At 45.4% G+C, this 26,459-nt stretch overlaps 1 protein-coding gene across 1 annotated transcript in view; it reads right to left on the bottom strand.

Moving 5' to 3' along the window:
- Nucleotides 1–20,039: 20,039 nt before the first annotated feature.
- Wt1 (Wilms tumor 1 homolog) overlaps nt 20,040–26,459 on the bottom strand; it is a 47,086-nt gene continuing 40,666 nt past the window's right edge. The window contains exons 8-10 of the mRNA NM_144783.2: nt 24,531–24,620; nt 23,636–23,728; nt 20,040–21,431 (exon numbers count right to left, since the gene is read on the bottom strand). Coding sequence (NP_659032.3) covers nt 21,310–21,431; nt 23,636–23,728; nt 24,531–24,620 — 305 coding nt within the window. The 3' untranslated portion in view covers nt 20,040–21,309. The remainder of the gene's footprint in view (nt 21,432–23,635; nt 23,729–24,530; nt 24,621–26,459) is intronic.

Genomic DNA, 26,459 nt, shown 5'->3' with positions numbered 1-26,459 from the left:
AGACAACTCTAGACCCAGACTCCCCAACGGCTCAGTGAGAACCCGAAGGGAACTGTGACTGATTGCTAGAACTGACTTTAAGCTGGTGTACTTTTTAATTGTTATTTATTTGGGCGTCTGTGAACACATGCGAGTGTGTGGTAGCTAGCCACAGAGGTCAGAAGATGGATGGACCCTCTAGAGCTGGAGTTACAGGTGGCTATAAGCTGCATGGGCTGTGAACTGAACTCAAATGTTTTAGAAAAGCAACATGTGTTCTTAACCACTGATCCATCACTCCAGCCCTAAGCTGGTGCATTTTAAAGGGAAGCAAGAGAGAGTGTGAGGGGTGAAGAAAATACTTCCTCGGGAGTAACCAGGTAAGTCTGCTATTTATTTATTTACATCCAGAATGTTGTCGCACCCCCCTCGCTCCAGGCCCCCCCTTATAGAGTTCTTAGCTGCATCTCCCCTCCCCTTCAACTTTGAGAGGGCACCCCCCCCCATATCTCCCCACCCTGGTTCATCAAGTCTCTGCAGGATTAGGTTCATCCTCTCCCACTGAGGCCAAACAAGGCAGCCCTCTGCAACATATGGGAAGGGGGAGCTGGGACCAGCCCATGTATGTTCTTTAGTTGGTGGCTCAGTCTCTGGAAACTCCCAGGGGTCCAGGTTAGTTGACATTGTTGTTCTTTCTGTGGGGTTGCCATCTACTTAAGGGCCTTCAATTCTTCCCCTAACTCTTCCACGGGTCTCCAACATTGATACAATGTTTGTTCCTGGGTATCTGCATCTGTCTCAGTTGGCTGCTGGGTAGAGCCTCTCACAGGGCAGCTGTGCTAGGCTCCTGCAAGCAAAACAGCATCATAGTGTGAGGGATTAGTGCCTGCTCACGGGATGGGTCTCAAAATGGCAGTCACTGGTCAGCCATTTAGTCAGTCTCTGTTCCATCTTTGTCCCTGCATTCCTTTTAGACAGGTCAAATGTTTGGGTCAAATGTTTTATAGGTGGGTTGATGTCCTCATCCCTCCACTGGGTGTCCTGTCTGGCTACTGGAGGTGGTTTCTTCAGGTTCTATATCCCAGCTGTTGGGCATTTCTGCTAAGGACACCTGCATTGACTCCTGGAAGCCTCTCTTATTGGGTCGATGGGACTTCCTAGAGACTCCCTCCATTCCAAACCCATGACAGCTGCATATTTCCATTTATATTGTAATGGCTAAGATCAAAACCTCAAGTGACAGCAGATGCTGACAAGGATGTGGAGAAAGAAGAACACTCCTCCATTGCTGGTGGGATTGCAAACTTGTAAAAACCACTCCGGAAATCAATCTGGCAGTTTCTCAGAAAATTGGAAATAGTTCTACCTGAAGACCCAGCTATACCACTCCTGGGAATATACCCCAAAAGTGTTCCACAATACCCCAAGGACACATGCTCCACTCTGTTCATAGCAGTTTATTGTAATAGCCAGAGGTTGGAGACAACCAGTGTCCCTCAAGCAAAGAATGGATAGATACAGGAAATGTGGTCCATCTACACAATGGAATATTGTTCAGCTATTAAAGACAAAGACATCATGAATTTTGCAGGCAAATAGATGGAACTAGAAAATATCACCTTGAGAGTGGTAACCCAGACCCCAAAGAATATTATCCAAAAAGTACAGAATATCCCATGATACAACCCACAGGCCGTAAGAAGTTTAACAAGAAGGAAGGCCCAAGTGAGGATGCTTGAATCCCACTAAGGACAAGAAACAAAATAATCATGGGAGGCAGGGGGCCAGGGTGGGAGAGGGGAGGGGGAGGGGAGTTGGGAGACAGGATCAGGAATAAATGGAGTCTTCTCTTGGTGCTGATCTTAGCCTCACCCTGTCATTGAAGAGAGTCCTTTGCCACAAGGGGAAACGTAGGCACCTATAAACACAGAGCAGTCTCTAATATTAGTACTTGTGCCTTGAGAGAGAAGTGCATGCCATTTGATAGAAGAAAGTCTTATGACTTATGAAGCACCAGAGGCCATTTATTTCTTTTAAATATTATCATTTTGAGGGTAGAAACATCATAAGAGAAAATGGGACTCAGGGAACATTGGCCTCTAACTATTCATAGACCCCTGCCTGGTTTCCCCCTCAAAAAGGAGAAGGGGAGGGTGGAATGGGGGGAGTATCTGCGTGAGAGGTACTGGGAGGAGAGGAGGGGCTGGTATTGGGATGTAAAGTGAATAAATAAATAAATAAATAAATAAATAAATAAAAATTTTGAAAAGAATTTAACTTATTAGAATTGGCAGGCCAGTCTTACAATTGTTTTTTTTTAATATAATAAATGGTTAATGTTCACAGCAATGTTTAAAAGTTTGTCTACAGGTTTTAAGAAGGCTTGAGACTCATCACATTTATGAGTCTATGAGATTTAAATTATTGCATCCCTCAGAAAGTTTTTCTTTTTTGAATCAGATAAGTAGAGTGTTAAAAGCAACATGAATATATGCCTTTAAATGTTTAAGAGGGTAAAAATCAATTTTTAAATAAAACCAAACACTAGTCAAAGAGTTATACATTGTAATATCTCTATAAATAACTTATAAGAAATATTTAGGAGCTCATGAAAAAAAAAAAAGCTAATGCATTGACTTGTTTAAGGTTCACTTATTTCCAGAGGAGGGCATTAGTGCCCTTGATAGAACCACAGACCGGTGTATATAGAGTTGTGAGCTGCTACATGGGTGCTGAGAACTGAACTTGGGTTCTCTGCAAGAGGAGTACCTGTTCTTAGCTACTGAGGCTTCTCTCCAGCCCCTAATGCAATGGGTTTTTAAGAAATTATTTCTTTTATTTTTTTGAGATTATAATATAGCTACATTGTTTACCATTCCCTTTCCTTCTTCCAACCCTTCTCACAAACCCCTCCTTTCTCTCTTTTAAATTTGTAGCTTATTTTTTCATTGACTGTTGTCATAAACATTTATGTATATGTGTGTATACATATATATTCCTAAATACATAAATATGACCTGATAAATCTATATCACATAAGCATATTGCTTACTTTGTTGTAAGTAATGTTGAACAGGGGCCAATAAATAGTTTTACATCTTTAAGGGCTGGAGAGATGGCTCAGCAGTTAAGAACACTGGCTGCTCTTCCAGAGGTCCAGGGTTTGATTTCCAGCACCCACATGGTGGCTCACAACTCCAGTCCTCTTCTGGGCTTGTTGGGGACTTAGGCATGCATTGCTGCACATGCATATGTACAGGCAAAACACACATACACATTCAAGAAAAAAATTAATTAGTTTTGTATATATTTGAAAAAGAATAGTATTGGAAGCAGGTCACAGTAGTAATGCCTGTGATTTCCACATTTGGAAGGTTGAGGCAGGAGGATTATAAGTTTATGAACAACATAGTGATATCCTTTTTCAAAGGGGGACTAAAGAATGCTTCTGGACTTTACATTTGATTTTTAAAAATGTTTTATTATACAAATTGTTTTGGCTCTCTCCAGATGCCAAACCTGGCTGAATTTTGATCTTGGTCATTTCAGCCTCTGAATCATGGGAAACAAACTTGTAGTATTTATAAGCTGCCAACCCAGCATGTTCTCTTATGCGTGTCTGAAAAAAATAAAATAAAAACATGAGAAAACATTCTGTTTTGTTTGACCAAAGGAAATGTTATAGCTGTTTGGTTAAAGGTGTTTTAAATTTACAAAGGTAGTTATTTTCCCTGTTAAGTAGGAAACAATGTCTTAAAAGTTACATTTGTTATTCCCAGAATAAACCAATATTGTTGTAGTGAATAATTTATTGAATCTATGCTATTTTACTTTAATTGGTTAAATTTGTTAAATAATCATGTCCCCCCCACCTTGGACAGAATTAATTTAAATTATTTGGAAATAGGAAGACTAGGGTAGAGGTAATGCTGGGTCACTGTCAGATGTAAGACTCAAAAATTAATTAGGGCAGGGCATAGTAGCACCTTAGCTGCCTGAGTGCCCTAAGCAGGAAGGCTATGAGTTCTGGCCAAGCCTGGGCTACCTAGTTTCTCAAAATAGGAACAAGCACAAAAAGAAACTCAAATCACGCGATAGCCTCAGTTACAGGTTACCTCCTTTGCAAACACCATGAAGAATCTTACCAATAGAGGGCGACCTACTGAAAAGAGCGTCTTGGGACACAGCAGAACTGCTCTATGAGGTCAGCACAGTGGATCATGCAGCACCTTTGGAATCTGGCAAAATTATTATTATTATATTATTATAAGCTCTTCGAGCTTCAACTTTTCCCATTGCACTAAGCAAAGGAAAGACAGAGAGTGGACGCCTGAAAAAGCTAAGTTTGAGATAATATGGGCACTGAAACGGGTGCTTTGGGTAGCATACCCCCTAACAAGCAGAGCTTTTACCCAGGGATCATTTCCTAGAGCAGAATCGGAGGTCCCCAACATAGCATCAGGGCTGAGTCCTTCTTGGACAGTCGAAGGGAAGATCGATCTGTGCCCCTTTCTGGCTTCTGGCTTAATGGCAAGCTTGGCAATTCTTGGCTTGTGGGTGTATCCCTCTGACCTCCCTCCTTCCTTCCTCTCCCCTCCCCCATTCCCTCCTCCTCTCCACTTCTTTTCTTATTATAAAATTACCAGTCACAATGGGTTAAGTACACATCTCTTTCTATTATGACATCATTTTAATTAACAGCATCTGCAATGGCCTATTCCCAAATAAAGATGCAATCTAACATCTGGGAGGACCATGAATGGGAAACACTACAAAAACCAGTACAAAAGTCTCCACTCCTCTTCAGAAATTAATTCCCCTTATAAAGCTTGTCTCATTTGACCCATGCTGGATGCAGACAGTGTCTTGCACTCATAAGACCCACTATAACTTAATTATTCCCAAGATTCACGGGTAAAATCGTGTATATTATCACCATATAAAATGCACCTGAGTTAAAGGATTCAGCACATATCTTGAGCAATGTAGATTGACAAGCCCCTTAAGTCAAGAGAACAGATTCCATAGCCTGGAATATTATTGGTCATTATGATAAAGACTCTATATTGTATCCAAATGATTCTATGAAGCCATGTGTCAGCGAGTCAATTCACTGCCTCTCATCTCTTGAGTTCTCCCTTCAGAACCTGTTTTGAATTATGAGACTGAACACTTTCAGCATTTCTTTACAGCATGCAATGCTATACTTTGCCAATAGAGGGCGATAGAGAGAGGGCATGAGTTTTGGTGTGCTTGCTTCCTTCTCTCATTTTAGACTCCTCCCTTTGCTTAACTGGGGGTGTCCAGTTTCATAAGTGGGGGTGTCCATTGTCCTTCTGCCCCATCCAGCCTCCCAGAATGCCCAGGCACTGAGCAACCTCTCACAGCTGGCTGAAACCCAGAGACCATATTGTTGAGCAAGAGCAAGTGTGGGCGCGCGTGCCTGCGCATGAACACACACGCACACGCACACGCACGCACACATCAGCCTTGACCTCTCTGTGTTCTGGAACATTGATTCCCCTAATCCTCTTATTATTATGTTTAATATGTATATGCTCCTCATGTGCTTGCTCTCTCCTTCCCCCTCCCCCTCCCCTCCCCCTCTCCCTCACCCCCCCCCTCCCTCCCTCTCACTCATTGGCTTGAATCTTGTGAATTACACCAGTTCCGCTGACCACTGAGGCCTTTCCTGTCTCCTCAGTGATGGCATTACAAGTGTGGACCATTTTGCCGGGCCTCTTCTGAACATGGGTTTTGGAGAGCAAACTCAAGTGACCCTCATGCTTTTGAGCCAAGTACTTTATCAACTAAACTGTCTTCCCAGCTCCCCACGATGCCCTTTACACCAGCACTGTGTTCCTAGACCAAATGTTTCCCTGCCAGGAAGCAGATTCTCAGCATCCCAACTCCTCAGACCCCCTCACTTCTGTCTGGCAGGACTGCTTCCTGTGCCCAGGAACTGCGGGTCTGCTCTGGCCCAGACAACCCACGAAACCTCTCCAGCAAATGAGCTGTATTCATGCCTTATCCAGCCCATTCTGAACTCCAGCCCAAAGGGAGGCCCCCACATCCCAAGTTGTCCTTCTTGGGACGAGTTATCGTCACATCTTTTGGTTAATCACCCGTAATATTTTAATATAGCTTAGGATCAAACCATCTCTGTTTCATCTCTGTGTGGCTTCTGTCTCCTGATTGGATCCAGATGGATCCAGACAGGTACTGCTATTATTTCCGTTTTGGATGAGAATTCAAGAGGATAAGTGACTTACTGAGGATCACATGGCTGCGGCCGAGCTGGACACAAACCAGAACTGCTTGGCTCTGAGTAATTTTTTTTCCACTCTTCTGTTACACACTAACTAGGAATAAGTGTAAAAAAAGACAGAGGGATGGGTAAGATGTCCCCCTCACGCTTCCCTCCCCACACTCGAATGTGTTGCATGCTTTAGATTAAAATAAAGGCAAACACACACACACAAATGAAGCCAGTACCTATAGGAAGACTTTTCAATGGTCAAGAATGTCAAAAGTCATTAAAACAATGGCCAAGATAAACACACAGGAAAAGACAAAGGGAGAAAAATCACCCCATAAATTTTTCCGGTGTTTTTATATACTTTACATATGGTCAACACTGCGCTCCAAACACATTCATTTTAAGAGCTATTTGATTTTTGCCAACTTCCCAGGTTTCGTCTTATCTGCTACAATGCTTCATTTCACTTTGGAGAGACCTGAAATCCCAGCTCTGAGTCTTGTCCATGTATTTGGCTAGAAGCAAAACTAGTTTTCTGCATGATGTATACCCCAGCGGCTCTGGGGGCCCTGATCCCCTTAGGCTGTGACGAAGGCAGCATACAGCAGCTTCCGAGTTCCCAGAGACAAGGCCTGCTCCCAGTGGATTGCAGCCACTCTCTGAGGCAATGTCTCCATGTGAAACCTCCTTAGCTCCAATCTCCCAGTGCTAATGGTCTTTCCTGAGGAATGGCATCCCAGCTTTTCCAGGATGGAAAAAAGTCCAAAACCAGGAGATCCCACTTCCTGCTGATTAGAACCTGAACTCTGCACGGAGCTCAGAAAGCTAGACTCTAAAACTGGCTTTGCTACTAATGTTGGAGTATGAGTCTCTCTCTGTACAAGGAGACTGGGCTACACGTTTTCTTTTACGCCCCAATCCTTTAACCCTCAGAATCTTTTCAGTTCTGTTTAGTTCTAACAACTTAAATTAGTAGTGGTTTCCCATTGCCAAGAGCTCACAATGGGTCATGCAAATTGTTCAGCACCTTAAAGGCACACGCCATGCCCTCGGAGCTATGACGTCATCTCTCTTCGGCCCACTGTTTTAAAATGCAGTCAGCTTATAGAGTAAAGCGGGACAAGCTACTGTAGGAGTCCTCCCCTGACATGGGTCACTGACTGATGCCCTCGCCTAACAAATGTGCTCCACATGGGATTCCACAAGGAAATGTCGGTAGACGCTACAGTTTGAAGATCCACACCATTCAAGCCCCACTAGAAGGATTTAGGGGGCTAGAAATTACTCTGGCTACAATATTTGTGTGGGGTTTGAGGGTTAAACGTGGCCATAAGGATTAGACCCTAATCAATGAAACTGTGGCTGTAATGGTTAGTTTCTAACGTCAGTCAGCTCGTCACAACTTGGAATCATCTAAGTAGAGAGTCTCAAGTGAGAAATGTGTCCATCAGATGGGGCTGTGGGAGCATCTTTGGGAAACTGTCTTGATTGCCTTAGTTGATACAGGGAGACCCACCCTAAATGTGGGTGCTGCCTTCTTGTAGCAGCCCAGGCTAAAAGGACATAGAAGAAGAGTATGTGCCTTTTGGTTGGTTGCTTTCTTCTCACAGAGTTCATTTATCTATTGCTGCTGCTGCTTCTGATGATGATGATGATGACGACGACGACGATGATGATTCTTTTGCTGGTATCAGAAGAAGCAGCTTTTCTGGGCTTCCAACATGGGCTAAGGACCAGTGGTCCTCTAAGAGCCCTCTAGTCCTTCAGCACCAGATTGGGACTGCAGAGGTTCCCCTGCCTCGTAGACTGGAAGTAACCACCTGTTTTCTGCCTTTCAGATGTAAGACTATTCCAACCTTGTTGTGTAAACTGATTTAATCAGCCCTTCATGTATATTTCATTATTCTAGACAACCCTGACTGATACAGCAGCAGCTTTATGACAATAGAGAACTAAACGGAACTTAGAAGAAATTGCTGTGGCTTCTTTTTAAAGTCAGCGCCAGTTTCTACAAGTACTGAGTGAGGATGAGGAAGGAAGCAGAAGTGGTCAGGTGCAGTTAGAGGAGACAGAAAGAGAAAGTGAGAGTGACAGCAGAGGCCACACACCTTACACAGTCCTCCTCAGCTCTTCGCAGGGATCACCCTCACCTCAATGGGCTTGTTAGTCTAGCAGGACAGGATAAAAAAAAAGTTTCTGGGGATGGTTAAGAGATGTGTCCCCTGACCACCACTGATCATCAGTTGAGCCAGAATTAAGCATCATGGACTGCTTCTATCATATTTGATTGGCACAACTGATGGCTTGTGGCCAGAGAATTCAAAGACCTGGGACCCAGGCTCACATCTGCTAAGGACAAGGTTATGTTGGGTTTCAGAGAAACAACCGGCGTCTCTGAAAGGTGGAAGACATTTCTTTGCCAAACTGGTCTTTTCCTGTGTAGTAATGGAGCTGAGGTGACGAGGGACCAGCCAAGCCCAGCTGGGAGAGGTTCTTCTGTTCAAGGGATGCCCCATGGCTGACACAGGAACCATCTCATGAATTGAGGTGTCAGGACAGCACATTAGAGGAAGCATAGGACATGTGATGTTAAGCCAAAGCACAGCCCCTGCTGAGCACATCTTCAAAAAAAAAGAAATTGGGCTTCTTCAACACACACATACACACACACACACACACACACACACACACACACACACACACACTTGTCTCTTTGGCTCTCTCTGTGAAGACTATATGCTTAAAAAGGAAATGCCCCTCCTGAGAGAGGGAATCATGGACTCTACTAAAATAGACTTGTTGCCCAGACTCTCAGGGATTGCCCACCATACAGAAAGCATCCCCAAGATCAGATCAGGCGGCCCTGGCTCTGGAGTTATGGGTGTCTGTCAAACAAACAATCCTACTTTTAAGCACTTACCAATAATTGTTGTATAAACACTTCCAATTTGAGTTGACTAAATGGTCTCTCTTGAGCCAGTTGTTCCTGGTAAGTAATTTTCTGAGCCAGTTGTCAGAATAGGTAGCTTGGCTCCTATTAAGAAACCTATGAAAAGTGGTTCTGAAGACCCCTAGAGTGCTGTCCCTGAAAAAAAAAAAAACAAAAAAAAAAAAAAACAAAAACAATGTCTTATAGACACTGGCACCATGGTTCTTGATCTGAGCAGATCAAGAAATCGCCTTGCCTGTCCTTTTAATTTTTGTACTTTCTCTATCTAGAAGGTTCTTTTCTTCCCTTCCTAAACAGTTCCTGTGCAGAAAAGCAACAGAGTCAACTCACCTGGACCCTGGGGGGCTCCCAGAGACTGAAGCACCAATCAAAGAGCATGCATGGGCCTAGGCCCCTCCTCACATATGTAGCAGATGTGCAGCTCAGTCTTCATGTGGGTCCCCCAACAACTGGAGCGGTGGTCATCCCAAAAGCAGTTGTCTGTGTGAGGAATATGTTCCTGTAACTGGGCTGCCTTGTCTGGCCTCAGTAGGAACTGATGTGCCTAGTGGTGGGAGGACCCAGGGGGCCTCCCCCCTTTCAGAGGAGAGGGGAGGGGGTTGTGGGAAGGGCTGTATAAGTAGTTGACTAGGAAGGGGCAGCGATCAGGATGCAAAGTAAATAAATATATTTTTTAAAAGACCCTGTGCATCTTTGAGACTTAAAAACCCACTAAAGCTTTCCTTGACCCTACAGGCAAAGGTCAGTTTTGATCCTTAGGAAATGTGTGCATCTCCTGTTTGTGTTTCTGTTTCTCTCATAAGACGGAGGCCCTGAGGAGGAGGGTGACACGTGATTCAGCACTCAACTAGGGGCTGGACACTCAGCAAGTTTGCAACAAATGTCTGCTAAGTGGATGAGATTGGAGCCCTCTCTGACTTGAAGTTATGGAGTGAATGCTATCACTCCCTGGCCTAGTTTAAATATCTATGTCTCCAGAATGGCAGTATGATAGAACTGTCTAATGAGAGGATTGGGCAGAGCAGGTTCAAGGTTATGCTTCCTCTCCAGTTATAGACAGAGCATCCTTGGCCACTCTCAGTTCTGAAAGTGTGTGCTGGGGGCCGCTGGGGCACTGCCCTGGGTGTTGACTTTATGACAATCTAACCAGGTGGGAGAGGTAGATCTTATCACTAATACTTAGTCCATCTTCTGTGTTCCCCTAAAGACTGGATCCTGTAGTCCTTCCTGTGTAGGGCTGCAGACAGAGAAAGTATCCTGCAGGACGTCCCCTCAGGATCCATCAAGAGCACTTGAGCATCAAAAGGTCAGAAGGCAGGGCTGAGGGCGCAGTTTAGGGACAGTACTTGCTTAGCATGCACAAAGCTCTGTGTTCAAGAGCATACTCTGATAGCTCCCACCTGTAGCCCATGAACCTCATGCACTCCAAAAATGGCTATGAATGTGGTCCAAGGGGGGGGGGGGGATGATAAACTTACTTAAAACATTATGGGGGTGGGGAAACAGGTTGTGAGGATTTTTGTTTGTTTGTTTTGGTTTAGTTTGGTTGGTTTGGGGAGGGTTGTTGTTATTTTGTTTTGCAACTAGATTGTACGGTTCTCCACCACGAACTTTGTAGATGACAATGTAAGACTCTAGACCAATTGCCTCAACTGAGGATTTCCAATCTGCAAGAGCCGTAGCCCTGGGAGAGGCTGGCTCACATTCCTTTCCTATTGTCTGCATTTCTTGCTGACCCGGTGAGGCAGAAGACAGCCACTCCACCCCATCCTGCATGCTCTATATACACTGCCCCAAAGCCCCGGATGCACTCCCAGTAGGGGACAAGGGGAAAGAGAACAGTGAATGAGAAAGGTGGAGAACAAGGCGGCTGGAAAGAGTAGTAATGGGCTCTACATAAACAGGTGATAAAAGCTGATAACAGCAATGGCAAAATTCAGGAAATAAAAACACTGTTCAGAAGATTTATAGACGAGCTAACACGGAGCTTCGCTGGCAATAACTCGAACTGATAAAAATGTAACAGGGCATCAGCCACATAAACACCCAGCCACTTCAATGCTTCCATGTATATTATGATGACCCCAGTTGGTTGACACCATCCAGCCCCCCCTGACCCGGCACCAGGAGCAGCGCCCGATGCGTCAGGAGGAGGTTGTGTCGGGTCGAGGCTGCCGGGTAGCTTTTTTAGAAAGACAAGTTATGTTTGACTGGATGCAGATGGCCCAGTGAAAAATGAATTCTGCCAGCAGACCCTGCTTTATCAGTGGCAGAAGTTCAGCGGGGATGAGACTTGCCCACCCCTGGCCCGACAGAGCAAGCCTCTGGTTTCAACGCCATATCACACTACGTCTTAAAGAATTCCTCCAAGTGCTTGGAGCCGACACATATCTGCTTCTGGGAGTGCATCTAGGGCTTTGGGGCATAGTACTGAGCATGCGGGGTGGAATGGGGTAGCTCTTCTGCCCCACTGGGTCAGCATGAAATGCAGACAGCAGGAAAGCTCTCCCAGGGCCATCGTGCCTTGGTCCTGATGATAATGGACTGAACCCTCAGAACCTGTAAGCCTACCCCAATTAAGTGTTGTCCTTTATAAGAGTTGTCTTGGCCATGGTGTCTGTTCACAGTGATGGAAACCCTAACTAAGACAAGTGCATTGACTGAGTGTAGAGATGGCTGACTCGGCCCAGGGCGTTTTCAGCAGCCAGATGTGCCTGACTGAGAGATAATGACTGCAGTGGGGTTTGAGAGCCTGTCAGATGCAGCGATTTAACTTGACTTGATCATGCGCAGTAGAAGGCAGAGCCCTGCTCCCACTGGCCCTGGGCTAAGGGAGCCAGCCTAGGCAATGCAATCCAGCCCAACCTAGCCATTGTGGAGAGATCGACGGTATCCCAAAGCATCATCCTAGGATGAGAAAGTTGGATGGTCCATGATCAATGATTATGGACCATAGAGTCTTGAATGAAGTAGTACCTTCTAGCCCACACTCTAGCTGACATTGCTTTTTAAGAAAATAATTGATACGAGAGGTGGGATCTTTTCATTCTATTGACCTTGTTAACTTTTTAAAAATTTAATTTATTTATTTTTTTACATATTCACTTTACACCCCACTCACTGCCCCTCTCCTGGCCACCCCCTCCCACAATCTGTTCCCATCACCCCTCCCCTTCTCCTCTGAGAGGGTTTTAAAAAGTATCTTTCTGGCTGCTGAAACCCTCAAATTAATTAGTATATGCCTTCAGAGATCCTACCTACCTGCCAAGGTTTCATTATATAATGCTACCCTCTGTATGTCTTATAGATGCAGAAACACATGCAGACGATGTGTGAGCATACCTAAGGGAGCAGAGGAGGTCAGTGTGCAGAGTGAAGAGCCAGGCACAACTGTGAAACTCTGGGGATTTTATGCTTGGGTAAGGCATAGTGTGATGCTTAACAAAGTTGTTGAGAAAAAAAACAAAAACCTTACAACAGCTCATGCCTTAAATGTTACAACGATGCTTAAGAGTTTAAATAGAGATAGCATGCACAGAAGGAAAAAGATACTCCCAGAAACCATAAGGTTATTGAATGAAAACTCCGAATCAAGAGTAAGTTACCTCCCTATAATTGTGGGCCAGGAATGTCTCTAAAACCCCTGACAAAATAAAAGCTAGCATTACGGCTGCTGGCTGCATGCCAGAACTAAATGCTAAGATCCTGTTACTTATCTCTGTTCCTGAAGTTACCACACACTCTAGGTGGGATACATAAAGAAATCAAAAGCAGGATTCTCCCTTCCTGTCAAAGGGGCTATTGGGCTACTAAGGAATAGTCATTGAATGATAGATCACTAGCATAGGTTATTATCTAAGGCTACCATCTATACAGTCTGTGCCTGGCTTCCTTGGAGTTGTTCATCTATCTATAAAAATAGCCTGATAATGTCAACAGCATGCCAAGCAAGAGGTATTCTCTGGGGTAATAGTGGTATGGCCGTTATGGATACAGTTGTTTCCTAATTGGATTTAAGGCCCATGTCACAGAAAGGAACTCACAGTTGGTGTTGTAAGACAAACAAAACCTTGTGGTTAGGAAGATCATGGGCACTGCTGTGGAAACTATTGTGTCTGTTTTGTTAATTAGAGACAATATGCCTGTCAAGTGGCCTTCAAGACCTTCCTGTCTGTGCCTATAGGTTGCTATGATGTTGGCCTTGGCTAAAGAAGTTGCTTTTTGCAGTGGGCGGTGCTTACTTCAGACCCATAGCTAGTCAAAGTACAAAACTAGCAATCCAACAACCAAAATGATGAGGTGGCTCTCGAGGCATGTGAGGCTTCTCCCTGAGGATATAGGCGCGGCTAACCATTTCGGGAGGTGGGTATCAGTGGCGTAGTTGTCCAAGGTTCCAAGACTTCTGTAAATAACCCCTCCTTTGTGTTCCTCTAACCCACTTAAATTTATTGCTTCACTAGTTAGACTGGGTGAGACCTTTTACTTTTGATCTGTCATCACTGCCTTACCCAGGGCAAACACATGCTTGTTCCCATTTCCCCATGCGCAGTCATGTAACGCCTGGTCACCCCAGTCACTAGAAAATACTGACAGCTACAGTTCAAGGGAGAATGACTAACCCTGGCCTTTCCTGTAAGACCACCACAGCCTGCTCACTGCCCAGTGAACTCAGGGCATGTTTATCAGCAGGGCATCCACAGGAAGAGGTCAGTTCCTCCTCGAAGCTGTTTCTGGGATGAAGGCAAATGCTGATTCTTCTGCTTGTTGTCATCTTTCTTGCCACAACATCATCATGGCCTTTTAGCAGATGAGTCTCTGCTTCTCCCCATTGCTAGGACAGAGGTTTGTTAGGGTCCAAGATAGATGGGAGCCTAAGCCCTCATTAAATGATAAAGGCCATTTGCAGGGTGTAATTTTAAAAATACAGATGGTTCTACTACTGGCCCCATCATCACTAGAAACCAACAGCTTCCCCCCAGGCATCTCCTTCTAATGTAGAGCTTTGGAAAGCAAGATGCCATTCTCCAAAAGTGATCATTGACCCTGAACTTTTCAAATGTGTTTCTCAGTTTTCCTCTTTTCTCAGTACCTGGCTAACATACCCTCTTTGGTTCTGGTATCTAATATAAAATACTGAATGAGCCTATTAAGCAAATAGGCTCTCTACCTGAATATAAGAGAGGGAACATCTTGCCAGTCCTGCCTGTTGTCTCTGGAAGCGTGATATCTGTCTCCAGTGCCCTAGATAGTGAATGAGCAGGGCAGCTGTGTGCTCCTCTGTATAGGCCTACTGTTATGGTAGGGGTCCAGCAAGCCCTGAGATCAGAGGAAGGGAGATACAGAGCAGTGTAATAGTTAAGAGCCGGCCGTGAGCCATTTAGGCTACTGTCCCACAGTGCCATATGCACAAGCTGACTGACCCTGGGGGAGAACGAGGTGTTTCTTAAGCCTTAGTTCTTCATCTGCAAAGTGGAGATCGCTCATAGAGAGAGCACGCACACGCAATGGTGCTGACGTGCACAGAGAGGTCCAGCAGCGGATGTGCACAATCGCTCCCCTTGTGTCCCTTGAGCACCCTGCATACGAGCCCCGGGGGTGGTGCCAGCACAGCATGTCCAGGTTCACACAGGGGTCGGCCTTGTCAGACCTCCCTGACACCCACGCTTCATTACTCATCGGTCTCCTCTCTTCCTGGCCATGTCTTCCTCTTTCTGCCCCTCCATCTTTCCCCCAGGAGTCCGCCTGTCCTCTCAGTGGGCCTTGGAGTCCCTCTTGTCAGACCATCCTTCTCCAACACTGTCAGCCTCACCAGTGCTCCAGGGATGATGCAAGAGAGGAAGCCCTCATGTTCCAACCATCACCCCCTGACATTTATCTCAGCCCTGTCCCCCTGGACCACCTTTCAACCCTCCCCTGCTCCATGAAAATCACTCAGTGTCTCTTAACACATATTCGGAGTCTGGTCTGCTCTTGCTGCTTATGTCTGTCTACAGGCTCTGCCCAAGACTTCCCAATGGTGGCCTGATTTCCAGCCTGTGCTTACTGCTTTGCCCCACAAACCTTAACTTCAGGGGCACCATTGTCTCCCAGTCCCTACCCCTGCAACCCACCCTATGGGAAGTCTGTTGAGAAACATAAGGTCTCTTGTGGTTCTCCTGGGATCTCCAGCCTTCTGAGACTCCACCCTGCTTTGTTTTCTGTCTCACTCTCATTGAAACCCAAGAACTAACAGAATCAGGATTTTGATCTGAAAAACAGAAAACCCCAGAGCCTTCCCCAGAAGCAGCTACTTTCTCGGCATAGCTTCAGTGATGATGGGCATTCCATCAGTCTGGAGACCATTATCATAAAAATTTATTTTTGTTATATGTGTTTTTGTGTTGTTTGCACCATGCATGTGAGTATAGATGTGTGCATGTGCAGGCCAGGGGTTAATGTTGAGTGTCTGTCTCCATGACTCTCCACCTTGCATTTTGAGTCATGGTCTCTCATTGAACCCAGTGCTCATCAACTGACCACCTAACTAACCAGAGAATCCACCTGTCTCCGCCCCTAGTACTGAGAGTTAAGAGGTGGGCTGCTTCTCCTGCGTTTTTATGTGGGCTCCAAGGATCCGAATTCAGATCCTCGTGTGAATGCAGCAGGCATTTTACTGTCTGAGCCAGCTCCTCCTAAATTTGTTTTTAATTCATTAACTTCTGCATGATTCTATCAAATACATATTTATCTAGATTTCAATCACTTGATAAATGATCACTAGAAGAAGAGACATCAGAGGAAAGAGCAAGAAGCCTTTAGACCATCTTCAAAATTTGTTTTTCCTGTAGTTTGTTTGCATTCATCTCAGATTCATTACAAAGCTACTCTGCCTGCTCAGACACTTCAAAGAAAAATGTCTCCTCGGAGTAGCTAGTTCAGAAAGGAGGATTTAGATATCAATTGGAAAACACCCGACTGGTGATTAGCTGGTGACAATTCTTTCTGGTAAAAGTGAGTCCCTTTTTCTATACCAGGATCTCTCAAACTTGGCACCACTGACTCTCAGAGATGGATAATTCATTGGCAGAAAGAATGGCTATCCTGGGCATGATGGGCTGTTATCTATCTCTCTGGTGTAAGTCCTTTCTCTCTGTCATGATTACCCGAGGCCTGACTAATAAAGTCCTAAAGGAGCAAAGCCACTCCCTGCTTAAAAGCCCTTGTGCTGGCTAGTCTCATGTCCATTTGGCACAAGCTAGAGTTATCCAAAAAAGAAGGAATCTCAATTGAGAAGATGCCTCCATAAAGCAATTTCTTAGTGATTGATGGGGACAGGGCCCAGCCCATTGTGGGTGGTGCCATCTCTAGGCTGGTGGGTTCTAGGTTCTACAAGAAAATGGAGTGAGCAAGCCATGTGAAGCAATCCAGTAAGCAGCACCCCTCCAGGTTCCTGCCCTGCTGGAGTTCCTGTTCAGACTTCCTTCGATGATATACAGCAATATGGAAGTGTAAGCCAATTAAACCCTTTCCTTCCTGACTTGCTTATTGGTCATGGTATTCCACTGCAATAAAAAAAATAATTAAAACAGCTCTGGTTCTACACATGTATGCACATGCATACACCCTCAAGGACACACTGGCAGGACTGAGTTTGGCGAGGATGCTATGATCACTTGAAAGAGAACAGCCCCCTTTCTTTAATAGTTAGTCCTCAATTGGTAAAACTGTTTGGGAAGGATTGGGAGATGTGGTCTCTTTGAAGTCAGTGTGTCATAGGGGAACACTTTGAGGTTCCAGAAACTTACTGCCATCCCCAAATACACTCTTTGCCTTCTGCTTGCAGTTTTGAAATGTGAGCTTTTAGCTATCTCTGCCACCAAGCCTTTTCTCTGCGATCATGGACTCTAACCCTCTGAAAACATAAGCCAAATTAAACATTTTTTAATAAGTTGCCTTGGTCATAGTGTTTTATCACAGCAATAGAAAAGTGACTAGTTAGTACCAAGGAGCTGACTGCTGCTGTGACAGACCTGACATGTAGGTTTGGGATGTGTGTGGAATGTGTTGGGACTGTCGACTTAGATAGGATGGAGTAACAGGGTCTGAAAGGTAACTTCCGATGGAGTGTCTTTCCTGGGCCAGTGTGCACAGTTCCTCCAGTACCTTCTGGATGATCCCCCTGACCTTCAGCCCCACAGAACCAAAGCAGAACTCCAGGACCATCATCATGGCCATTATGAACAGTCAGCCTGGTTTAGTGCCATCGTAGGATTGCCAAGTGTCACCAGTCACCTTTGAGTCCCTTTCAGCAAATACTTGTTGAGCCCACCGTATAGGTCCTTGTTACACGTCTGTTATCCACAGTCCACCATGGCAGGAGTCATTTGGGAGCCGGTCAGAATGCAGATGTTCAGGCTTTCTGCTGGAAGTTCTACAACAGAGGCTGGACCCGAGCAAACTCTTTGGGTGGTTTCAGTGGACATTAAAGCTGGGTTTGGATCCATGACATGAGTAACTCGGGGGAGGAAAAAGAGCACCCATTTAGTTCACATCTTGATTGGGAAGATATGACTGAGAGAGGAAGCAACAGGCCAGAGTATGGGCTTTCATCACCAAGCATGTTTTAGTGGGAAATAGATATTGCTTGCTAAGTCATTCCTCACCTAAGAATGGTCACTGAGACTCAGTGTTTTCATCCATAAAACGGGGACATGTTTCCTGTCTACCTTACAGGATTGCCTACAGATTGAAACAGAATATGGAAAAGTACCACAATGACACAAGACACTGTTCAAGGATGCGTACTCTTGATGCTTAAGAAATTCATAAATGAGAGAGCTCAGGAAAACTAGGAATAGTGTCAAAAGATTCAGCCAAGGAGGGGTCGGGGCTGAACTGGAGTAAAAGAAGATGGAGAACTGCACAGTTTGCCCACCTCCAGTGCTGACCACAGGGATCACCTACTGACCACCACCACCAGCTACCTCCTGACAGCCTGCAAAGGATCAGCACCTCTGCTCTCAGAAACAGTGTCAACCGGTGCTTTGCAAAAGACACAAGACACACAGGTGTGGTCTTTCTGGGCAAGAAGCCTAGCTGTTGCAAATAATCACTGTGGCTCCAGGTACAGGGCAAAGGACATTTTGTCACGTTGCAGGGCTGACTTATGAATCTGGCCAGACACTGCGAGCAAAGGATGGGAGATACAGGAAATCAACAGGTGAGTTAATGGGCAAGAGTTCTAGAAAATTCTCCTAAGACTTTTGGTACACCAGGTTTTGTTTTTCATTTAATTGTCCTGTGCTCATGTCAGGGAGGGGCTATTGCCTTCTCATAGACAAAACAGAACAGCACAGAACAGCACAGCACAGAACAGAACAGAACAGCACAGCACAGAACAGAACAGCACAGAACAGAACAGCACAGAACAGAACAGCACAGAACAGCACAGCACAGCACAGCACAGAACAGAACAGAACAGAACAGAACAGCACAGAACAGAACAGCACAGAACAGAACAGAACAGAACAGCACAGCACAGCACAGAACAGAACAGAACAGAACAGAACAGAACAGCACAGCACAGAACAGAACAGCACAGCACAGCACAGCACAGCACAGCACAGCACAGAACAGAACAGAACAGAACAGAACAGAACAGAACAGAACAGAACAGCACAGAACAGCACAGAACAGCACAGAACAGAACAGAACAGAACAGAACAGAACAGCACAGAACAGAACAGAACAGAACAGAACAGAACAGAACAGAACAGAACAGAACAGCACAGAACAGAACAGAACAGAACAGAACAGAACAGAACAGAACAGAACAGAACAGAACAGCACAGAACAGAAGGCCACAGGCATAGGATTTGAACCCAGACTGTTCTTCTTTCTGAAGTCCATGTTCTTCCCCCTGAGCTACACTGCTGCGGTCTTTGAATCTCTGGTCTGCCCTGAGCAGTGGGAACACTGTGCTTGGACTTTTGTTGTGAAACCCACTCTCTGACTCACTGATGTCTGCCATGCTTGTCCTGAGCTTCTCCAGAGAAATGCTGTCTTCTGGCAAGAAAAGATAAAAAAAAAAAATGCTGATACCCATGAGTCACCACACTCACTATAATTAACGGTGGTGCAAGAGCCAGGAGCAGCAGAAGAGCCTCCAGACCCCTCTTTTAGGCTGTCCCAACTTTGAGCTGCAAAGAGAGTCTCCTGCAGCTAAGCTCCTTTGTGCCCAAGATCCTCTAAAATGAAGAAACAAAACCGGACTGCTTGCAAGCTCTAAGATAATGGAGCTGAGAGAGGCTGAACAAATCCTTAGGATCCAAAAACATACACCAAAACAGGGGGTGCACAGGTTACCGAGTATGCAGATCTTGGCTTTCAGACTCAGCTGCCCTGGGAAGTCTAAGCAGTTTCCCGCCTACTGAGATGAATCATGGCAGCTACAGTTGTACATTCAGTTGTACTCGGTCTTCAGCGTCCGCCCTCCTGATACCTGGAAGATTTCAGTGAACCTTCCAAAAAGGCTAGATATCAGTAGAGCCTCTCTATTTTCCTCTGTTGCTCTGGGCCTGATGCAGTGATTATTTTATTAAAATAAGCCTTGAACCACAATACCCACCAGACCATGAGCAAGCCACCCAAGCGTCCCAGAAGCACAACTGCTTCATGGTGTAGAGCGAAGGTGGCCCCCGCAACTCTGAAGAGATCATTCCCAGACCAACAAAAAGAAGTTAACTATTATAGTCAGGGGCCTGGATGGGCCATTACTGGTAGCTATCAGTGCCGATGACATGGTTGCCTGTTTAAGAGAGGTTCAACCGACCTTGAGATTTGAACACAATACAACCAAAAGACTCCTGCATTTTCCTTTTGAATAGACTTTAATTGACAGCCAAGTGGAAAAAGATGCAGGTTACATTTTTAGTATTATCATCAATACACTGTAAGATTGACATCCACACAGTGATGCAGCTAATACCATACACCTCCTAATTTTAGTTGACAAAGAGCACATCATATATATACATATATATTTACACAGTATTTCAAGCTACAGTAAATAATAAACTCCCTCCCTTTAAAAAACAACAACAACACACGCACACCTTTAAACAATGGATTTCCTCACAATAATATATCTTTTTTTTTTCCCTACATACTTGCAGATTCAAAGATACTTAAGTTACTTAAGAACAGTCTTACCAGTGAAGATCCTGGACCAGCCCCTAGTTTCTTTTAAAGTCATTTTAATTTTTACAACTTGAAGCCACATAACCAGTGTGGTCTATACACTCTAAAGATGCCCCAGATGATGGAACTGAGTCCTCCACATCCTGCACAAGAGGAGGAAAGTACATCTCTGAGGATGTACCTAATTACAACTAAAAAATAAATCAAAGACATTAAAAAAAGATCTCTGCTCTTAAAACATCATTTCTTAAGAGCCCAGTGCTAGTGTTCAGAGTGAATAGCTGAGCAGGAAGGCTCCTCTCTGTCCTAACTATACAGGAGTTCTAGTTAATACCAACCTACTATGCAGTTACTCAAAACCTATGAGCTTTAACAATCGCCTGTAGAATTACATCTGGCCTTCCAGGTTTCCAGGTTTGCAGCCAGACCTCTGAAATTCTGCACGATTCTTGCCCCTGGTGCCTTGCTCTCTGATTTATTTCTTTCTAGGGCAGTTAGTAAATGGGAACTATGACAGAGTTTACATTAGCAGGCACATACACATGCCCTGGCCTATAAATATCCCATGAAAGAAAATGTAACAGTCTCTCTAATCCTGGGGAAATGATCACAAAGGAGAAGAGGAAACCCGGGGGGGGGGGCGGGGGGCATTATCAACAATGGTTCTTCTAACAGTAGAAAATTCAGACAATAGCAATGGACTTTCTAGACACCGTGAACCACTTTTTTCAGGCCTGTGAGTTAATCAAAAGTGGGCGGAGCACCGACTCCTTCCGGCAAACCTGATAGGATGCAGTCAATCAGGTGTGCTGTCTTGGAAGTCGGATGTAGATCCACAGTCGTGTCCTTTGAAAGGTGAGTGGGAGGAATTTCAAAATCAGATTTGGAAGCAGTTTGCACACTTTCCTGCCTGGGATGCTGGACTGTCTCCGTGTCGGACCCCTCAAAGCGCCAGCTGGAGTTTGGTCATGTTTCTCTGATGCATGTTGTGATGGCGGACCAATTCGTCTGAGCGCGCAAACTTTTTCTGACAACTGTGCCACCGACAGCTGAAGGGCTTTTCACCTGTTGACACAATTGCCAGTCAGGGACACTTGCAGCAGAGGGACTGGGCACAGGTTCAACTATCAAAGGCCTGAGTTAAATCACCACAACCCGCCCTGGACTCCCATGGGTCATTCCCTAAGCTAGCCAACTGGCTCTTCACCGGCAGCCCGGGATTAGCAATGCCTTTTGAGGGCTTGAAAATCAGAAGCACTGTAAATATAACAAAATGGAAAACTTGGGAGATAGGAGAGAAGTCTAGTTTGTGGAAATCTCTAAGCAGCTCATAAATTAGGGGGGTTGGGGAAACCTCTGTTTTATCTCTAAGGATGCTCTGTGACCTGTACAAATGTTTCCCTGTTGCTAAGTAGGAGCTGATCTGCAAGGGCCACTGAACCACCACCCTGGATACTACTGATTGATGATCTGGGACCAAAACTTTACTCTTTATATAGAGATCGTTTAAAATAAACCATGGATACCAATTTGTATCCTTTTTGCATCTTCCTAGTGCAGAGTCTGACTCAGAAACAAACTGTGTTAGAGCGGAGGTTCTAGTTGCAAATAATTAAGCCTGCTCTGACTTGGGAGCTCTCGTTCTCATTAAAGACAATAAATAGCTTGCATGTGATGCCTAACACACAGGCGTCACTTAGAGGTGTATGTTCCTTGCCTTTAAAACAGCCTTGCAATGAAATGTTATCTTCACTTCACAGATCCAAACAGGATTTGAATCTAGACATACCTAGTTCTAAACTCCATACTCATCCCTGTATCACATCCCCAGGGCTTGCCAAGGAAAATGTCACAGGAAACAAGCTATGTGCCATCTGGAGTATCTTCCCAGGGCATTGATATCTGCCCCTTGAGAAATGTCTCTAAAGATGAGGTGCTTTGAGGCCAGACTGATCAAATATGGCATCCAGCAGTTTGTTGGTGGCCCAGGTCACAGGGAAGGAGGTGTGCAGGGGCAGACTATGAATTTGGGACCAACTAAAAGACAATATATCAAAAATACCCAAGGAAGGAGACTAGGACCTGTGTCTTCCCCATCACTGGGACTCAGGGGCTTTGACAGATCTAAGGTATAACCTGTCTGTCCTGAAGAACGGGGACTTTCCAGGGCACTTGCAATGCCATGGCTTCCTCCCCTACTATTCACTGGCCATCTGCTTTTCCTAAACTGGCTCCTGCCTGCCACTCCCACCTCCTCATGGGCACTTCTCAACTCCTTCTCACATTGGTCCTCTCAGGGGCACCCAGCTTGGGTGATTCTGGCTCCCTCTTCAATTCCCTGGCTTCTCGGGATGGTTGTTTGAACTCAAGCTCTTTCTCCAAGAGCAAAAACAATAGGGATGAGGTAGGGCAGGAGCGGTCACCCCTGAGGTTGCCACCCAACTGCTTTGTGGCTCTGGACAAACTATTTAATCACCACCCCCAACACAGACTCATCTGCTCAATGAGAACTAAAACCACCTACCCTATACCCTACTCTTCTTCCAAGGATGCTGTAAAGATGAAGGGCTAATTTAAGAGCCGGTCCTGCTTCCTAAGGAAGCAGATGAGCAAAAGGGACGGTGCTATGTTCACTAGGAATGTCCTCAGTCCATGCGCAAACACAGTGCTTCAGCAGCTAAGTGCTTGTCAATCCCCCATTCTCCTCTCTGTGCTGGCATAGAGGAAATATACCCATGGGTTTGTGTTAATCTGGCAGAAACCTAGACTCCTGATTGAGTGTTAAGTAAGTGGAGTACGCTCTGCGATCGTAAATGAAACTTAGGTTCACAGCAGAATAGAATATCTTGAATTTCTGATCATGCTGTGAGGGTGATTGTTCAATTGGTAATACAGCACACTGGGGACAGTGGCACACTGGGGACAGTGGCACACTGGGGACAGTGGCACACTGGGGACAGTGACACACTGGGGACAGGGGCACACTGGGGACAGTGGCACACTGAGGACAGAAGGGATGAGCCTTTCTTTGAACCTTTGTTCTGAATCTCCTGGACATTCCCTGCCCATCCCTTGCCTACCCAATGCTCATTGACCCTTTCTCTGAAAAACATTATCATTTATCATATAAAGATAGCCAGACATAGCCACTCTCTAAGTGAATTCTCAACTCTAGAACTTTTACATAAGTCTCTCTCGTTACAAACAGTTTCATTCAACAGTAGCTTAGAAAATAATGAAAAAATAAACGTGAAGAAAAGTTTACGCACTTGTTTTACCTGTATGAGTCCTGGTGTGGGTCTTCAGATGGTCGGACCGGGAAAACTTTCGCTGACAAGTTTTACACTGGAATGGTTTCACACCTAAACGGACAGAGAAGGTCTAGCCTCGGCCCTAGCAATGTGGGGCACAGTGAGACACATAAGGCCGGCTTTCTGGCAGCTGGAGAAGCCCCGCATATCCTTCACATCAGCCAGGTCTGGGTCTATCTGGACCTCACATTTCTTTGATTCCCCGGACCCAACAGAAGCCACCTGATTCTGTACAGCCACCTCCAGGAGCTGCTCCTGACTTGGAAAAAAAGCCATTTCCTAGTCACAAGCATCCAGTTCTCACCAGTAGACAAGTGCTAAAGACTGAGGAAAGAAAATCACTGCAAACAGGATTCTCGCCACAGCCCTGGTTCCTGACTGGTGGCAGCAGCCTGCTGAGGGATCTCACAGCTGCTGCGGCTCTCAGCTCTCGTGGGAAACATGAGATGGTTCCTTCCTTTCCTTTCTCTTTCTCCTTTGTAAAGAAAGACGTTTTGTGATGTGTGTGTATGTACGTGTGTGTGAGTGAATGTATGCCACGTGTGTGTGTTGCCCTCAGAAGCTAGAAGAGAGTGTCCGATGGAGCTGCAGTGGCAGGCAGTTATGGGCCACCTGAGGTGGACGCTGGGAACCGAACCCGAGTGCCCTGCAAGAACAAGTACTCTTAACTGCCAAGCCCTCGTCTCTAGAGCCCTTCTTTTTAAAAGAAAAGTCTCCAGGTGAGGGGAAGAAAGCTGGAAAAAATAAACAGATAGATGACCCTCTCGTCTGTGTTCAGCAGAGAAGACAGTCACAACATCAGCTCTAACCCAAGGGCCTGTGACTTCTGGCAATGAGAAGGGAACCAACAAACCTGTGTGTCTCCTTTGGTGTCTTTTGAGCTGGTCTGAGCGAGAAAACCTTCTCTCGCAGTCCTTGAAGTCACACTGGTATGGTTTCTCACCTTAGAGAAAACACACGTCATTCTGAGTCCGATGCTGGAAGCAAACCTCATCCCGGGGAAACCCTAGCTGCAGATGAAGGGACCCCCAAATGCCCAAAGCACTAAGGGGAGCCTGTTAGGGTAGTACTGTAGACTTCCAGGAAAGTGAAATCCCACTTACACACGTGCCCGTGGACACAGGAAGGAGTGAATGAGGGTACCCTGGCACAGTTCCCTCCGTGAAATGGAGCCAATAACCTGACAGCATCAAAGGGTTCAGGAAGAGATTAGACCAAACGGTCCAAGTAAAAGGAATAGACTGGTGCCTACCACTGAGGCAATGCTCAGGAAAGTGTCTTATGGTTTGAAATGGAATGTCTCCCATATGTTAGCATGGACTATTTAGAGAAGCCAAAAAAAAATTGCCAAAAAAGTTTGTTTCAAAGTCCATGTTTGAATCAGAGATAAAATTTTGGATAGAGGCGCCTTGAGGCTGGCCTTGTGAATGAACTGTTCTGTGTTTTATGGCCTGAAGATCTGATGTTCTCTGCTACTGACTTCTTGTTCCTGGGCCCAACATAAATGACTCCATGGTTGTAAGATCCCCAATTAAGCCAGCAGCTGAAGCGCTTAGCAAGGTTGTGGTCCTTTAATCTGGACTGAGTCAGCAGTAGGATTGTGCAACCCTGGACTCAGAAAGAAGAGCCCCACCCCTGTGTCCACAGGGAAAGTTCAGCCAAACGCTGGGAGAAAAGACCCCAAGAGTGCACTGAGTTTCTACAAATGTTTCCACCTCCTAGAATTCTGACTCACTGGATTCTGGGATGGAGAGCTAGCTACTTCGTGGTCAGTAGGGTCTTTCCATTGATGGACAGCTCCAAGTTTCTTTTCCTGTCTCAAGACCTCTGGTGCTTCTCTGGTTTCTGTGTGTCTCCTGTAGCTGACCTCACTACTCTGAACCCTCCTCGCCCTTCATCTTTATGTCCCCGTTCCTACCCATCCAAATGCTAAGCACACACCCTTCACAAGGCTGCTTGCTCGGCAATGCTGTCTTATGGTTTGAAATGGAATGTCTCCCACAGACTCGCGCATTTGACCCCTTGGTCTCAAGCTCATAGTGTGTGAGATCTTGTGGAACATTTTAGGATGTGAAACCTAACAAGAAACAGCAAGCTGCTGTGGTTGTGGCCCTGGAGACATAACCTGGTGCACTTCTGGCTCTCATCTCCCATCTTCCGTCTCCCTCTGCTTCTTCATCCAGAGGTATGAATGATCACCTTCATGCTCCCATTGCTTTAAGGATGTTCCCAACATTATACATTCCCAGCCGTGATAGACTGTGTTCCCAAACAGTGAGCCAAAGGGAAGCCATTTGTGAGGTGTTCAGTGACAGTGGTGAAAGAAACGTCTGGTACAACCTGCTTGGAAACCTCACGGCCTTCTTTATCAAAGAACTGATTCCCGAACATCTATGTGTGTCTTTGGACCTACCCTTCAAAGTTTATGGTGACCTTGCCTGTCAATCTCTGAGCCACCTGATTGTCCTATCCCAGGCTTGTCTTCCCTGTTAAAGATGATAATAGTGCTTCAGGAATAACACTACCATGTATTCAGTCCAGGAGACACAGGTCCTATGCTAGGTGTGTTATAGCTACAACTCCTGTAGCACAGCTTGAATTAAAGTGCAAGGCTTGAAAATTGTGTACTGTTATACACGACAGTATACAGCATTGTCATCCTCATTGTCCTTACAAGGCACTCCGAGTTCAGAAGGATGTTGAGCGATGGTGGCTCAAGGTCTCATCAGTTGGTGGTGAATGCAACGTTCAAACAGGTGTCACTTTTATTCTGTGGCGTTTG

Source organism: Mus musculus, chromosome 2 (assembly GCF_000001635.26).
Source record: "Mus musculus strain C57BL/6J chromosome 2, GRCm38.p6 C57BL/6J".
Taxonomy (NCBI): domain Eukaryota; kingdom Metazoa; phylum Chordata; class Mammalia; order Rodentia; family Muridae; genus Mus; species Mus musculus.
The sequence above is the reverse complement of the archived record's forward strand: the minus strand, read 5'-3'. Positions and strand labels throughout refer to the sequence as shown.